The sequence below is a fragment of the Epinephelus fuscoguttatus genome, linkage group LG8 (genome assembly GCF_011397635.1).
Source record: "Epinephelus fuscoguttatus linkage group LG8, E.fuscoguttatus.final_Chr_v1".
In the NCBI taxonomy this organism is placed as follows: domain Eukaryota; kingdom Metazoa; phylum Chordata; class Actinopteri; order Perciformes; family Serranidae; genus Epinephelus; species Epinephelus fuscoguttatus.
Genome location: NC_064759.1, coordinates 12,494,910 through 12,512,297, shown reverse-complemented (window position 1 = coordinate 12,512,297; position 17,388 = coordinate 12,494,910). Strand labels below are relative to the sequence as shown.

Sequence of the window (17,388 nt, the reverse complement as noted above, 5' to 3'; positions counted from 1 at the left end):
TCTTGATGGCAGTAGCCCCCTCAGAAGGACAATGCACCATGCCACAATGCAAAAACTGCTTAGGAATGGCTGGAGGAACCGGACGAAGATCTCAAAGCAGCAACCTGGCCTTCAAATTCCCCAGATCCAAAGCCGATCAAGCATTTACAGGAGCCAGCACCCTGCCTGACAACCCACAGGACTCAAAGGATCTGCTGCCAGCACTCTGGTGCCAGAAACCACAGGACACCCCCAGAGGTCCTGTGTCCATGCCTTGACAGGTCAGAGCCAAGTCCAATCCAAGGACGCCACACCCTGGACTGGACTTGGCTCTGGGGTACTGGCACATCCCACAGATGCTTGATCAAATTTGGATCTGGGGAATTTGGTGCCGCTTCTGCAGTGATGCAGGCGCTGCGCCAGTCTGTCATGTTGAAGAGGGAGCTAAGCCAGAAGGCAAAGCATTTGATTCACAGGTCCATCTACGTCCCAACCCTCACCTTTGGTCATGAGCTCTGGGTAGTGACCGAAAGAATGAGGTCACGGATACAAGCGACAGCAATCAGTTTCCTCCGTGGGGTGGCTGGGCTCAGCCTTAGAGATGGGGGAGGAGCTTGGACATCTGGAGGGAGCTCGGAGTAGAGCCCTTGCTCCTTAGCATCGAAAGGGGTCAGTTGAGGTAGATCGGGCATCTGATTCAGATGCCTCCTGGGCACGTCCCACTGGTAGGAGGCCCCGGGCAGACCCAGAACACACTGGAAGGATTACATATTTCATCTGGTCTGGGAATGCCTTGGGGTCCCCCAGGAGGAGCTGGAAAGTGTTGCTGGGGAGAGGGACGTCTGGAATGCTTTGTTTGACCTGCTGGCCCAGGATTGGATAAGCAGATGAAAATGGATGGATGGAATTTGGAGGCCAGGTTGATGCCTGGAGCTCTTTTTATGTTCCTCAGGCCATTCCTGAGCAGTTTTTGTAGAGAGGCATGGTGCATTGTCCTGCTGAGGTGGTTGGGAGTGGCGTTGCCATGAGGGCGCATAGATGGAGTGCGTCAAGTGGCATCCACATGATTTCCAGGACTGCGATGATCCATTCACTTCACCTGTCAGTGGTTTTAATGTTCTGGTGTATATGAGCATGCATATACTGTGTGTGTCAGTGTGACATACCTTCAGAGGTTTGTTGAACAGACAGGCTCCTCCTCCGCTGTTCAGAAAGTTATGGTACTCCTCCATGTTGCAGTCGGAGAACCTCTTGGGCAGGTAGAAACTGTTCAACACAACCGCAGCATAGTACGCTGTTACCGTGGATACAGTACAGACATAGCATACAGCACAGCATCCTCAGATAATACTGGGAGAGAAGAGGGGCTTGCTCCCCAGAAACACACATTACAGGACAAAACACTTAATTTTCTACCCAAACAAACTTTTCATACCTCACATTTAATTTCACTTCAACACACAATGCCATAGCAGGTTTGTCATATTTAATGAAGTTCGTATTTCTTATATTGTACCAAGAATATTTCAGGTTTTACCACAGGTTTACCATACTCACAGTTCGGAGGAGATCCTTACTACAACATGGAGGTAGACATACAGTAGAGCTAAGAGTGTGAGGATCATATGGAGAGACAGTATGTGTAGGATGTAAATGGATTCTAAGATGCGTTTATGAAATTGCCCTGGAAATGGATTTGAATAATTTGGATGATTCACTTTTGAGCAGTTATTGCATCATCATGAGATACTAAAATGATCACATCAAATTTTCGTGAGATATTCAGAACAGGAAGCAAGCTCGTCAGCTCTGAAATACTTTGTGTGATTTAATTCACTTACAGTAAAAATATAAATATATGCATCTTGAGGACACAGTGACCTGAAGCCCAATCAACATCTAAAGTACATGAGTAAATCTATTACAATCAAATGTCCCGTGTTCATCCTGATGCTTTTAAGTACATCGACCCAAACCTGAGTAGCACTTAAATACTAACATCTTCTGCTGCACTTAATGCTGATTATGCTGCTGGCATATGTTTAACTAGAGTGCCTCTACTGCTCATCAGGACCAGCACAGGAGACAATGCAATAACAGACAGTCTGGGGCTGTGAGAGGTTGTCGTTATTTGATATGAAATGTGGCTAAACGAAGCCACCCACAGTGAGAATGGCTGTATAAGGAGCCAGTAATGACGCTTTGATGATGGATGAAGCACACTACAATATTTCAGGTAGGCTTCCTGAACTAATCAGGTTTAAAGATGTTCCAGCTATCGCAGAGTTTTGCATCTTTGATTTCTAAATTTGCACCAGTGCTTAATCTTGTCAAAATCTTGTAGTGTTTATCACCTTTTCAACAGTGAAACGAAGATGAGACGTGCTTTAATGAGTCACCGGTCATTAGGAGGAGTGCAGTTTTTACCATGTGGACTAACATTATTATTCAGCCATATACAGACTTTTCATTTCACAGCACATAAAACACAGATACTACTGTATTATTGGCCTGTAGTGTCTATATTTCATGTATCCAGAAAAGGATTCACTAACATCCTCAGTCATTCACAGTCAGTGTATCCCCCTAGTGGCTGTTAGGAGGTATGGCGGTGTCTGAACCACAATCATTCACTTGTCTGTACAGTATGTCATTGTTACAGTATATTTCAGAGTGAATAATGTCCTTTTTTAATAATTAAATACGAGGATATCTACTTTTTGTGACACCCTTTATAAGTCATATTTTACCCTGGTTTGTTCCTGGTAAAATCAATTCTTTCACGAGAAGATAACAAAGGAAATATCAGTAACTTATAAGCTGCAAAACAGATAGAAAACAATTCTGCAACAAGACAATAATGCATATTCAAATAATATGTGCATATGTACAGAAGTGGAATGCATTCACTTGAGAAAAAAAAATCTGCTCTGTTTTTCAGAATTAAAGGTTCATTGCATACGATTTAGCGAGATATGTTGGCAGAGATTTAATATAATATTCCTAAATGTGTTTTCTTTACTGTATAATCGCTGGAAAATAAGAATCGTTGCCTTAGCATGAGCCACTTACATCTACATGTAAAGACAGAGCGGGTCCTCTTCCACGAGCTTCACTCCACAAAGTCATACCTTATCATAATTTCACACATATGATGACAGACGGGGCCCGAAGACATCTACAGAGGAATTTTGAATAACACTCATAGCGCCACCTACTGGCAACAGGAAATGACAATTTTTATATTCTAATGTCCGTCTAGCTGGTTAATCAGACCTACCTCAAATTCGTTCAGCCCTAAAAAAAAGTCCTAAGACTTTGATGATACTTAGAAATGAAGTGTGATCAAATGCGGTGGCGGTGGCCATGGTGTCACATTATTTGCCATGAAAGAAGAAGTTGTTTTTCAGGGGCAAAGGATGCTTGATTTTTTTTAAAGGCGCCGTATGTAAGAATGTGGCCAAAACGGTAACTGCACTCAAATTCTAAATACTGCCGCGAGTCGTGTCCGCCCGTCCTCCCCTACAGATTCGAGGTTGCTGGACAGCGGCACGCTGGAGGCTGATTTTTTTGCCCACAGGTGGCTGTCGTGGCAGGGCCACGTCACCGCATCCTTGATCTTCGGTTTTCCAGTGGACCGTTTGAGCAAGTCCGGCTTCTCTGCTGCTAACGCTGCTGCCGGGATACAGCAGAGGAGGAGCCAGCTGCTAATGCTATGTACCGGGACACTTCTAGTGCTGCTTGCCGTGCTGCTAACGTTTGTTTCTCAAAAAATCAGTCGGGTTGATGACCCACCTGCGCATGGGCTACAATGTATGATCAAAAATGAGTAAAAACTAGCTATGATGCTAGTTAGCCAACTTTGGCTCAAGCTTACCTGTCGAGGAGAAGAGTAGCCACTTCGACATCCGATTTCAAATTCTTCTCCACTTTCAACCATCTCCACCGTTCAAAAGCATCTCCTATATAGACCCTCGCTTTGCCTCGAGTTTTGTCTTGTCTTTGTCTGTCTCATTTTGTGCATTTTTTGGCCATTTCCAGGGGTCGTACTTCAACGCACTCCTTCTACAGATTTGATCCAACTGAAATTTTGTCTATACCATCTTAAGACCTTGGACATTAAAAGTTGCTTAAAGCTTTAGTTTTTGTCGAACCGTGTGACCCTGGCAAGATGTCAAATGACAGCAACCCAGAGTTGCGCAGAGGTGTGAGGGCTTGTTCATCGCTGCTTGCGGCTTTAATTGATAATTCTTACATAATATAATAAACTTATTTTAATGAGAAAAGTATATTAAACAAAATTGAGGTGTGGGGGGTGGGGGGGAAGGTGGAAGGTGGACTGTTGCATTCAATGTTTCTTTAAGTTATTAAAGGTTAATAACTAGTAATATTTTCTAGTAATCTTACTGGAATCCTTCTAGCAGGCTGTGGGTCAATGATAAGCTAATATCAAGCAAACAAATGGATTTATAAAGTACCCATGGGTAAAACGCAAATTGTGGGTTGGTATATCATTTCTAATAAAATTATCTCCATCTCAATTGTTTTTTGGGTTGCTGCAACGTAAGAAGAAAAAAAATGGTAATATAAATTACCTTAACATATGTTTTCCTCCTCAAATGTTATGAATTTAATTATATTCTGTGGGTCTGAGGGGAAGCTTTGGCAGGCTGTATGTGGTCCTCAAGCTACCAGGGCCTGAATGCTGCACGCTTGGCACACAGGAGAAGTTTCAGTTGGCTGCAGTCTGCAACCTTACCACTAGATGTCACTGAATCCTACACACTGGATGTTTCACAATATAATACAATAGTAACCTCATTGATATCCTCTCTCTCTCAAGTGAATGCATTACACTTCTGTTCATATGTACATACATATATGTGAACACAGAAATCAGCTCTCACACACATACGAACACACACGGTAGCTAAACCCTGTGAGAAACGTGAGAGCAGTTAGTAGTAGTCAAGTTAGGTTGATCAGACATGCAGGTGCTGAGGAATAAAAAGAAAGGTCCGTCAATGGACATGACTGAGGTTGCTCATTGAATACAAGCGTCTGAAATACCATTGACTTTATTTTAGAGAATACAGAAATGGGCCAGGTCCATTGATAGGTGACAAGCTTATAAGAGCACAGAGTCACCTGTCCTCTGTCATGTGACATTATAGCAAGTTTATCATGGTAAGTCAATAGAGCAGAACCTGGGCGGGGAGTGTTAGGGCAGTGCACTGCTGTTACAGGGAAATGAGGGAGTCAAATATTGGCCTAAGATGAGAATGACATTGCAGACTGTATCAATCGGTTAGAAATGGACAAAAAGAACAGATGAAAAGTCCTTTCAGACTTTCAAAGGGCAGGAGGGAGGAGGAGCCTATCAGTAATTTGAATAATCAAATCAATAAAATTTTCTTGGCTGATCAGCCGGTGACATCCAGAAACTGAAGAATACACATGAGGTACATGTGACATTGTACAAAATGATGATGAAAAATACAGTTAGTGTGTGATAAAAGGACATCCAACTGTATTTGTTCATATCATTTGAATAAAAAAGAGAAGCTGGGGCCACAGCGGCTGTAGTGCTGTCGGATGAGATGGGAAAGGTTGTGGTGACTGACAACCCCTCCGAGGCAGCCGGTTGGTTCAAAACAGCACAGGCAACGTTCTAGCCAAGCTTCTGCTCACCTGCTGTCCCATTCGGGATAGAGGGGGAACGCGAGAAGTATTTAAGAAGAGGAGTATATATACACACACATACACACACACACATAGCAGAGGCTTTTACAGACACAACACAATCTCATCCGTGTGCTCACAGCAGGCCTGTACAGTATACACACTGCACATGTGCACAAACGCATTTTAAGACAAACACTGTCATGATTTTTGCATGAAACTGGAAACACAAGACATACACAGACTGATTCATCACCTACGTTCTAATCTTAGCAAGCAACAGATTATATAACACTACTGCTGAGAGGAGCCCAGTGAAGTTATATAAACAAGCCATATGGAAAATACACACAGGCTGACACCTAGTGGTGACTTATCAAACTACAATAACACTGCAGTGGGTGGAAATGGTGACATCTGCATAATTACACTGATAAATTAATATTTTGATTAAATTTTAGAGACCCAAATGTGTGTCTTTAATGTATTACTGTGTGTAACTTTGTATTATGTGTCATGTTAGTTTGTTAAGTGCTGCTCTGTCACTGTGTGTATGTTGTGGCCAGAGGTCTGTACTACAAAGCAAGTTCAACATACCCAGAATATCTTTTGGTTTGGGGACACCCAGTGGCTCAGTGGATAGAGCTGGCATCCATGTACAAAGGCAAAGTCCTTGCCGCAGCGGCTGCAGGCTCGATTCCAGGATTCCATTCCTAACAGCCTTTTGTTGCATGCCATCCCCCCCTCTCTCCCCCCTTCGTGCTTAATCTGTGCTGTCCAATAAAGGCATAGAAACCCCCAAAATAATCTCTAACACTGGCCACCTGGTTAACCGGTAACACGAAGCTGGTTATCAGTTAACTTTAGGTTTTCTTATCCAGCCATGAGCGTGTTCATGTGACAGTGGCGGGGTTCTTAATTACGAGCAACATCATCAGAACCATGACTGAAATACTTCTATGCGATGAAAAAGTGATACTGATTGGCTGCTGTGATTATGGGACAGCAAAATGTCACATTCATCAGAGTGAACTGTAAACGATAACCTTTATAACAGACAGAGAAGATGTAGAAATCATTTCCAAATGTTAAAATAAGGCAGAGGCTTAAAATACATGTCAGTATTATTATAAATTACTAAAGCATCGAGTGAGTATTTTTTGCTGTTTAGTTAGATGATGAAGAAACTACTCTGAATATGTTACATAAAAACAAAAAGTCAAAGTAATTCCAGACTGTTTCTGTTACTGAAGTAAAGAGTGGAAAAGTAGTCAATGACTGATGAGGTCTATCTAACTGAAATGTTGTATTTATTATCACAAGGCTGTCAGATATCAGTTCAGGAATAAATAAACTCTGCACAATTTAAAATGCAGCTACAATGGGGTACCCATTAGCTCACCTGGTAGAGCAGGCACTCCATGTACAAAAAAGGCCCTGTCCTTGCGGGCTTGACCCCAGCCTGGGGCCCCACGCTGCAAGCCGCCCCCCAATGCCAACAATTGCCCCATCGATCAAGGGCAAAACCCCCTAAAAAATATCTTTAACACACACACACACACACACATATATATATATATATATATATATATATATATATATATATATATATATATATATAATGTATCTAAAATGTGCTCAGTGTCGTGAACGATCTCTCTGTTTGTTAGAAGCTTTGTTTTAAAACCAGGGTGGAAACAGAGAGCCTGAAACAATTAAATGATCCTATAAAAATAAGCACTCTTTTTAGCTGTCACTCAGGACTTTTGTCCGTGTCGGGATCATTTTTTCCAGTGATCTGATTGGTCAGTGGTCAGAGTATTGACAGGATGTGATCCGATCCTCTGTCAGCTTAAGTGACTTATGTCACTTGTGATTGTGATTGTGACTTGTGATTTATACCGGTAAAAAGTAAACCAGCTTCATTGTACTGAAAACCCAGGTTAACTCTAAGGCTACCTCGCTAACCCAAAATCCTGCTTTGTAGTCCAGGCCTCTGGACTTAGGATGAAAATATGCTCTAGCTAACTCTGGTAGATGGTAGCTCAACATTTATATTTAATATCGTACATGGACCCTTGGATGTACAATAAAGATTATAAAGTGTAATTAACTTTTAATTGCTTTGACATAAATAGGAGAATGTATTCAAGTTCAAATTCTAAACAAAAGTGTCCACAATCAATCAGAATTTGTCCATGGCAAGATGAGCCCGTGAACTTTAACTACTAATATGTTATATTTCATTTAACTCTTTGGTGAGAATACCCATCCATTTAAAATGGGAAACAAATTCTTGAGTAAAGAAATGTGCATATTTCTTAGCTAAGTGTGATGTTAGCATTAAAGCCACAGTGCAGTGTTGTATCCAGCTCTGATGTTGTGATTAAAATTTGTCTGGAAAGACTGATAAAACACAGATTTATCCATCTATGTTTCGATCATAAATGTTTTTTTCTGGGGTGGAAACTGTTGCCTGTCTCTGTTGTGGCTTTAAGGTTATGACATGAAGAGGGAATGTTGTGTTTCAGTAACTTACCCAACATCATCCATGATACAGCCCGACCAACGATCGTCACACTTGCACTCGCCTAGAAAAAACCCACACACATAAAAATGTTCCCATGGCACACACAGGAGGTTTATAAAATGGACGGAAATACATTAAGGTTTAACTTTGTACCATTGAGGATCCTCTTCTTGTCAGAGAAGATACCAATGTTCTGTCCAAGAGACTGAGCGAGGGTTATGGCCATCTCATCTGTTTTCCCGTACTGATGAGGAGACAGAGACGCACAGAGAGCCGGGAGAAAAAAAAAAAACAGCAGGAGACAATAAATAGAATATCAGATACGTCTATAAAAAATAAGTTGTGTTACAAAGGAGCTTACAAAGGTTTCCCCCTCAAAAGGAAAAACATAACTTGATTAATTTATAAAGTGGAACAGAAACTGAAAGGAGAAGGAGCTTTTAGTCATTAGGCAGCACAGCCATGGATACAGTCGGTCAGGAATGCCCTCGTCCACTGCAGTTTTTAAATCCAGACTGAAACCTTATTGTTCTCCAGCACTGAGGTATACAAAGGTATGCTGTGTGGGATTTTTCTAAAAACACAATATATAGACTCATACAGAAGTAACCCCTCTTAATTATCACTTACAACCCACTAGAGGTGTGTGACAGTGAATTTTTCTGCAGAGACTCTGTACTCTGCCTGTATTACCTTACTTTCTTTATATTCTCGGTGCTCAGGACATTAATGGGTATGTAGTCCCTAAGTGCTCACGTGACGTCAGGCTTTACAAAAAGGTAGAAACCAGGTGCCAGACTATAAGCAGCAGGCATCAAAGAAAAAATATGCAGATATGGCGATGTTAACAAAGAGTAACTGACAATCCTGCATAGTATACCTTTAACTAAATGTTTTTAAACCCAAGGTCTTATTATCATTGTATTATCATTATAAATCTTTAAGTTTATTAACATTTATCTTTTATTTTGCTCCTTAAATTGTATTGTTTTGACTGTTCTTTTGGATTATGTTGTTTTAACTTTGAATTGAGTAGTTCTAAGGGCAGTTTCATAGTCGACGCAAAGGCACGCAGACGCGAACGCATTGGGACACATCAAGACGCGTTGGCCGCCATGACGCATGCTTACGTCTCAAAATGCGTTGTCCATTTTTTTTTGATTCGTGATGCAGCGATGCATGTAATACCATGAATTGCCAGCGGGGTGATAATGCAAGCGACGTACTTGAAATACTCTGAGTATTTACGACATACTTTTTGTTATTCACAGAAGAAGCAGGTATGAAGTATGGTGGGCGAGGAGGAAAAACTTTGCAAACTCGTACGGGCACACCCCCATTTATATGACAGTTCTAGTGCACTCTGATAAAATAGCAGTACTAGCTAGCTGGAACGTACCAGTGACTCTGCTTCCCCCTATTGTACGAGTGATGTATTGCATTATAAGTGTCGCCTGCGTCGCTTGCGTTCAATGGATTAACTATGAAAGGAAGTGTGTCGCTTGCATCGCTTGCTCACGTTGCGTGTGTTGACTATGAAACGGCCCTAAGTGGGTAAAGGCAAACAATAAAACAGCTGTAACAGCCTGGAAAGTTCAGAAAATTACATCACTTTACTGTAATGCAGCCTTTAAAACCAGGAAAAGACAACACTTACCATATCTGAAATGTAACACAATATCTAGTCTCATATGACAATATCGATATAATGTCGATATATTGCCCAAAAACATGCTTTATGAATAAAACTACCCTGCTTTTCCTGCAGGGTTCCCACTGATTTTCCATTTCAAACTTCCAGACCTCTCTATAGGCTTTTCAGACCATATTTAACAGAGAACAAACCGCCAGCCCTCAGCATTTACACATTGTGGTCATTCAGTCCATACTCCTGCACAGAAACTTTGACGATGTCAAAGACTGGACTGTCAGACGTCCCCGCCCAAAGAGGAAGTAAACTAACCAGTGCTACTTATACTTGTAATATTTTCCTTTCACAGATTGAATAAATACTATTACATCATTATTCCCTGCATATTTTTAGTGTCCTATGAATAAGAACCAAAAATTTGTTGAAAAAAGTGAAAAAGAAAGTTCAGTGATTTTATTTTCTCAGCATCTGTGCAGCCTTGTTTTTTCACTGTGTCCATGGAAACAAGATGAACAGAGCCATAAACGTTACCTTCTGATAAGGACATCACTGCCTGACTCATACATGTTCAGACAAGTTTAATATTTGGTTATTTGTGATGCTATATATTGATGCAAATTAAAGATACTGCAGCATTTTCATCCGAACTAATCTGGTCACGGATGCCCAGATTTGGTTCTGTAATAAGGCACTTGCGGCCTTGAGAAATTTTGTATTTTAGAAAACAGAACATGGGCAATTAGTTTGGAAAGACAGTATTATTTTTTTTATACTCTCTTTTCCTTTTTCCAAACTTACCCAGACCTGGAAATAACTAAAACTAAACTCCATACTTGTCTTTCCTGTGTAGGAACCCTGTGCCCAAATGGCTGTAAAACTGAAACTGCAGTAGGGCCTACATAACAGGAATAAATGCACAATAGTAACTTGTAGAAAATGTCAATATGCCTCATATAATAGCTGGTGGTGTTCAGTGTAGAGTTGAAGATTCACTAGCAACATGACTGTACTCCCTGTTGTCTAAATCCTCTGTCCAATGAAAAGTGAACTGAACTATTTTTGAGTTTTTGGGACCCTGTAATTTGTGTTTTGAGACTCACCTCATTGACTCCCCCTCCTTTAGTCAAGGAGCAAACTCCTCCCATATAGGACGCTCCTCCCCAGCTGCTGTGGAAACGATTCCCTCTGAAAGGAAAAAAAAGTTATGTGTTAAATAAAAAAGACGACGAGTGCACAATAAAATCCTTTTAAATGTTCTGACTTACGAGAACAGGTGAACGGAGTCACATTTCTCCTTGATGAAGTCTTTCCTGTACTTCATGAACTCCCTCAGCGTCACCATGGGGTCGTCGTCGATGTTGAACTTGTTGTCGGCTGACCACGTTTCCATGGCGACCAGCACAATCCGGGTATTGAGCTGTTCCTTGAAAATCTGGGGAAGTAAAAGTAGATTTAAAATCAGTAAAATTGTGAAAGTCATAAACTCAAAAAGAAACATAATGACATGGCCTGATGGATATTAAAACTGACAGGCGTGCTTCATTTTCATCAACATCTCCAGCTGTCTGTTTAAACAGCAGCGGTCAGAGTGATCAGTGTGAATCGTACATCAGACAGCTGCACATTACAGACGGCTACACGGAGTCAGTGAGGGTGACAGTCTGAAGGACACACAGGGAGCAAACTGGCAAATAATAATGTTTGCTTGCATAAGATGGAAATCTGCTGGGGTACCTGGCCGCACAAACACTGGAGGAGAGGGCGAGAGCTAAGCCTCTTTGTTTAAGCTGAATGCCAATAGTCTCAAGACAGAGCTGACAGCAGAGAGGAAGTGGTCAGTGATGTATGCGTGGTTCAATCCATATCTGGCCCTGAACACTTCTGTCTGCTCCACCTCGGTTTGTGCACATTAAGAGCCACTCTGGTTTGTGTCTCCATACATCTGAATCACAAAGCACACAGTTCTTAGAAAAATGAATAACCGATGGTCTTTGAAATAACCAAAAGGTCACTTAAAGGTCCAGTGTGTAGGATTTACGGGGATATATTGACAGAAATGATATATTATATGATAGGTATGTTTTCTTTAGTGTATAATCACCTGAAAATGGGAACTGTTGTGTTTTTGTTACCTTAGAATGAATCGTTTATATCTGCATAGGGAGCGGGTCCTTGGTAATGGAGATTGCCATGCTGCACTGCAATGTTTCTACAGCAGCCCAGAAAGGAGAAACTAAACACTAGCTGTAGATGGGGCCATTAGTGTTTACGCATCAGCTATTGTAGTTAGCAGCCCCTCTGTGACAAGCAGCGTCAGAAAAACACAGATTTTCTTAACGTCAGCTGGGCAATGTGTAATCCTCACTGCTAGATTCCAATAAATGCCCCTGATAGTACACACTGTACCTTTAACACCTATTACTAAAGGTAGGTTAATTCTAAAGGTATTTCCAGAGGCTTCTAACATCCTCTGTTTCTTTAACTTAACAAATACGGTTACTAGAAATGACACGTCCTCACTCAGTCTGTACAATGAGAACCAAAAGTGTAACGTTTGTTATCAGTTACATATTGATTCTTCTTTCCAAAATGTTATATTTTACAGAGAGAGCAATGATATATGTCACTCTCAGCTACACAGATTTGGAAATATAGTCACAACTTAGGAAACAGGTTGAAAATCTTTTTGGATTCTGGAAATAGCTCCAGAGCAGCAGTAACGGTTGTTAAACAATTTACTGGGTTTTTCCAAATACTGCCAGGTACTCATTTTTCAGAAAATCAGATGCTTGGCTCTGTGACTTAAAAGTAAAGGTAATATATTAGAGGCCCAAACTGGAGCTGGAAATATCCCAGTGTGAGTGATGGAGAAAACATCTTACATATACATTATTTCAGTGACACATATAAATAGAAATGTCTGTATATATTATTTTACTGTACATATTCTAATTATAACTTCATTCTTATATGTATGTTCTGCAATTTCATTTTCTTTTGCTATGTTTATGTTTTGCACCAATACACCAAAGCAAATTCCTTGTGTGTAAAAATCCCAGTTGGAAATAAACTGAATTAAAATTTGAAATTTATAGCAACATGATTCTAACACTATCTCCTCACAGTGGATTTGATATCACATAGAGAAACATTATTACAACAACATTACTTTTATCCCAAGCTAGATGTATTTTTAAATTCATTTTTGATTTTTGAAATAGTAGTCTGACAAAAATATTCTTACTCAAGGCTCATGTTATGAGATGACAACTGAGCAGATTAGATCCGTGCGATGTGGTTGAAAAAGCTGGAAATCGGACTTTGAGTTAAGATTTTTTTCACACCCCTTCACACACATCAAATTTTGGGAATGAGCACTGTGTCTATTAGTATCCATGGGGACGGAAGTTTCCTGCACGGGATACTCTGCAGTTGTTGGACAACAGTGTGGGAAAGGGACTGTAACTGTGAGAACTCTTGCCAAACAAGGACACATTTAACTGACTACAACCTATAAAATGTTAATTTTCTGTATGCGCACTGTACTTATGAGTAATTGCTGGAATATTTATCATGTCTAACGCCACTGTCAGGGTGTCTACCGCGCTCCAACACTTTTCGAGGTAATTTTTAACCAAATTTAAAGGTTTACTGTGTAGGACTTAGTGCCATCTAGTGGTGAGGCTGTAGAACTGAAACTTCCTGTGCGCCAAGCATGTAGGAGAACTACAGTAGTCTAGATACAAATGTGAATGGCCTTTTCTAGAGCCATTGTTTGGTTTGTCCCTTTTGGGCTACTGTAGAAACAACATGGCATACTCTGTGGAGGAGGAACCGCTCCGTTTGTAGATATAAACATCTTACTGTAAGGTAGCGAAAACACAAAGAATCTGACTTTCAGGTGATTATAAACACATGAAAATGTAGGTATGAATATCATATACCATATATCTTTTTGACAAAAAGAAATAAAAAGACTGATAAATTAAATTAGATATAAGGTTTGTGGAAATGAAGACACCACAAATTCAAAATTAGGACTATTAAATTACTTTTAATGCCTAATATTTTATGCTTTTTTAGGACCTGCAGACACCCTGTGCTGTGAATGTGGCCTCAGTGCTGTGGTGCTGTGGCGTACACTGGGGGAAAACAGGACAACTATAGTCGCACACGGAAATCAATGTGTACGTCCCAAATAGAGTCTGCTTCATACGATCCTCTTCAAGGACACGACAAAAAGCATGACCTTTCCCCGGCTTCGCCAGCCTATCAGATGACAGACATGACCCCGTGGCAGGTCAGATTTCAGTAGCACAGCAAACAGACGTGGCTACAAATAATGAAACATTGAAATGTCTGCCTCAGTACTGTTGAGATGCCACTGCTGCTTCAGTCCTTTGAAAAACTCATGACTGGCTGGTTAATGGCCACACGCAGCACATTATGGGCCAGCAGGAGAGGTTTTAAATGTAGAGAGTGAGGTTGGTTAAATGAGAAATCAGTGCAATGTTCGCTCAGCTCCAATACCTGGGAGTGCTTGTGGCAAGCTTTCCAAGAAGAGGATCAATACAATTCTTACCATGTCAGCCATATTGACCACTGACTTAGCATAGTTATTCGTGTGCCCCACGGAAAGCCGATGCTTCTTGTACTGAAGAGAGGGAGAGAGGGAAACAGAGGGATGGAGAGGAAACACATAAACGCGGGATTCATAATCTGGAACAGATTAATTTTAAGCCATTTGAATGTTAAAAGAAACCAGCGTCTGCACACTTTATTTGCTCCAAATATCACATTTATTGTGTCTAAAACATTTCAGCCAAGTGGATTTTGGATCAAAACTGCCTAAGTAGTATTTGGAGTTATGTAATTATTAATTTTACAGCATCATAACATATCTACCTACCATTAAATGGTCATTGATCACCATCAATTCAATGTATTTGGTCTCATCCTCTACACTGTGTGACGCACGTGGAGCCTGAGAAGAAAGAACACAGTTTGTGACAGACAGTCAGACACCTTTTTTCAGCTTTCCTTAAACCTAAAACTTTTCAACATCAAGGACAATTTCAGAAAAGCACACACAGCAAACACAAAGATCAACTCATGTCTCATGCGTCACTGAGAAAAGAAAAGACGACAAATCAATAAGGGTGAACTTTGCAAAGCTCGACCAGGTTTGTCTGTTTTCCAAATAAAGATGAGAGCTGCTCTGAGGGCTGAGGGACCGACAGCTGCAGACATCTGACTGTGTCTGAGAAAAGACGAGAACGCAGCCTCTACTCACAAGGTAAATATTTCATGAAAAAGAATAAGAAGAGGAGAGAGAGGGGTGGAGAGCTGCTGTGTGGGAGGAGAGTGAGGAAACAGTGTTCTCTCTTTGGCTCTGTGAATTTACATAAAACATACGAGTGGAGAAACACCGTAATCATTGGGCTTGGACAAAAAGCATCCAGTGCATAATTATCCCTCTGTCTCACGGTCACACAGACAAGCGTGTGCACATCATAAAGTGAAGCCAACATGAGTCCATTAGCGTCGCTCTGTGAAGGATGATGATTTTCCAAAAAACAGAGGAGTCATACCTGTCTCTTTTTTCTCCTGTGAACAACTTTGGACCCGGGAAATGGAGGGCTGGGAAACGGTGGCTCTGGAAGATCACCTAGGAAACAGGACATTCAACATATGATGTTTTACTACTTTTTATGAATGTTAATCAAACATTAAATTCCTCCTCATGTCTTCAATCATCATCTTACCATTGAGGAGATCATTTAACCCCTCGTGCCCTGCAGATTTATATATCATGTGAATGCCGACATCTCCCTGCAAGACACAAAACGCAGAGTTCAGAAGTTCATCGTAATAACTTCATCAACTTTCACAAAAGTGTTACCAAGATCTTCACAAATTACACAAACTAATACAACAATCACAAACCGTATCAAGGAAAATTACAGAAAAGCAAGTGTCATGTGTCAGTGAGGTTACAAGATGAGTTTCATCAGGGAGACTGTTCCAGAGTTTTGAGGCCCTGACAGCAAACGCACAATCTCCTTTAGTTATACGTCTAAATCGAGGGACTGTCAGTAGATTTTTCTCGAACAATGTGAGATTACATGCAGGTAGACAGGGGCATAAAAGGTCACATATGTGAGCTATGCCGTGTAGTGCTTTAAAAGTAATGAGCAGAACCTTAAAATCAATCCTGACATCAGAAGGGAGCCAGTGTGGGGTCACTAAAATAGCGGTAATGTGATGTCTTTTGTTTGATCCAGTTAACAGTCTCCCTGCAGTGTTTTGTACAGTCTGAGGGGTTAAGTGTGCTCTATTGTTCAGGCAAGTAAAGAGTGAATTGCAGTGTTCAGTTCTAGAGGAAAGAAAGGCATGAATAACTTTCTCCAAATCAGAGCATATTAAAAATGTTCTGATTTTTTAAACCACTTGACGATGATTAAAACAGGACTGAACTACATTACTGATATGATAGTTGAAAGATAAATTGGAATCAAAGATAATATGCAGGCAGGCGTCAAGCTGCTGTAATCAGATTGCCTAAACTTAACTATAAATCGATGCTGTTTATTTCATTCTGTCCAATATTGCTGACCTGTATGCTGATTAGGTGAACTGTCAATTTTGTAGCACCCACGCTCACAAAGCTATATTTACATGTGTCAAACTCAGGAAAGCGGACAGGCTAATTGGACAGAAACCACAGGAACACATACGATCATGTGGTTGCTATGAAAACCAAACATTAAAGAGGGTTTGGACAAAATATTAGTTGACCTCTGCAACCTTAAGAAATACTTTTCCACTACTGTACCTGTCTGTCAATAGCAGACCAACTTATATGTTTTGCAATTTACAGTTTAAGGATCTATCTTAATGTTTTGAATCTATTTTTGGACAGTTGAATTTTTTTACATATGCTCTTGTGCTATTTTTGTCTGCCTGATTGTTTTATCTATTTTTAAGGGGCTGTTCTTTATTTATCAGAGGAGAGGGGTGGCTGGGGTGTTTTTGGATATTTTTTTTTTACCCTCTTCGAAGCTACAAATATTTTTCCTTGAGCCTCCCAGAGTGACTGACGGAAACCCTCCCTCCACCATAAAATAATCATTACATTTTTTTTAAATTTACCCTTTAGTGTTTGAAGGTTAAAGTCAAAGGATGAAGACAAAATCTTTGGAGTTTCACTCTTGTCGTGCATGCTGAATTTTAAATGAGAGACAGAATAAAAGTGATTCTGATGAAATATCACTATTCTAAATTCAGACTTGGTCTTGTTTTTTTTGACAGAAGTGTTTCTCACACATGATGTGTCCAAGGAGCGTTAGAAATGTGAAAATCTATCAAAAATTTCTGTTTTTACAGTTTTTGGCTATGATTAAAGGTGTAATTTTGGCAATTTTTAAAGAAAACACACCTTCCAAACCATGCTTTTCAAGTTTCTTTTTTAAAGCATGCTTGTTTTTTTTTTCAAGGAAAACATAAAAGAAGGACCAGTCATGACGACAGTGATAGCATTTGAGGA

At 40.4% G+C, this 17,388-nt stretch overlaps 1 protein-coding gene across 1 annotated transcript in view; it reads right to left on the bottom strand.

The window, feature by feature from the left end:
• adam22 (ADAM metallopeptidase domain 22) overlaps positions 1–17,388 on the bottom strand; it is a 106,884-nt gene that overhangs the window by 21,650 nt on the left and 67,846 nt on the right. The window contains exons 7-15 of the mRNA XM_049582812.1: positions 15,608–15,674; positions 15,434–15,510; positions 14,752–14,826; positions 14,425–14,496; positions 11,108–11,274; positions 10,943–11,027; positions 8,345–8,435; positions 8,201–8,252; positions 1,146–1,245 (exon numbers count right to left, since the gene is read on the bottom strand). Of these exons, the coding sequence (XP_049438769.1) occupies positions 1,146–1,245; positions 8,201–8,252; positions 8,345–8,435; positions 10,943–11,027; positions 11,108–11,274; positions 14,425–14,496; positions 14,752–14,826; positions 15,434–15,510; positions 15,608–15,674 (786 nt within the window). The remainder of the gene's footprint in view (positions 1–1,145; positions 1,246–8,200; positions 8,253–8,344; positions 8,436–10,942; positions 11,028–11,107; positions 11,275–14,424; positions 14,497–14,751; positions 14,827–15,433; positions 15,511–15,607; positions 15,675–17,388) is intronic.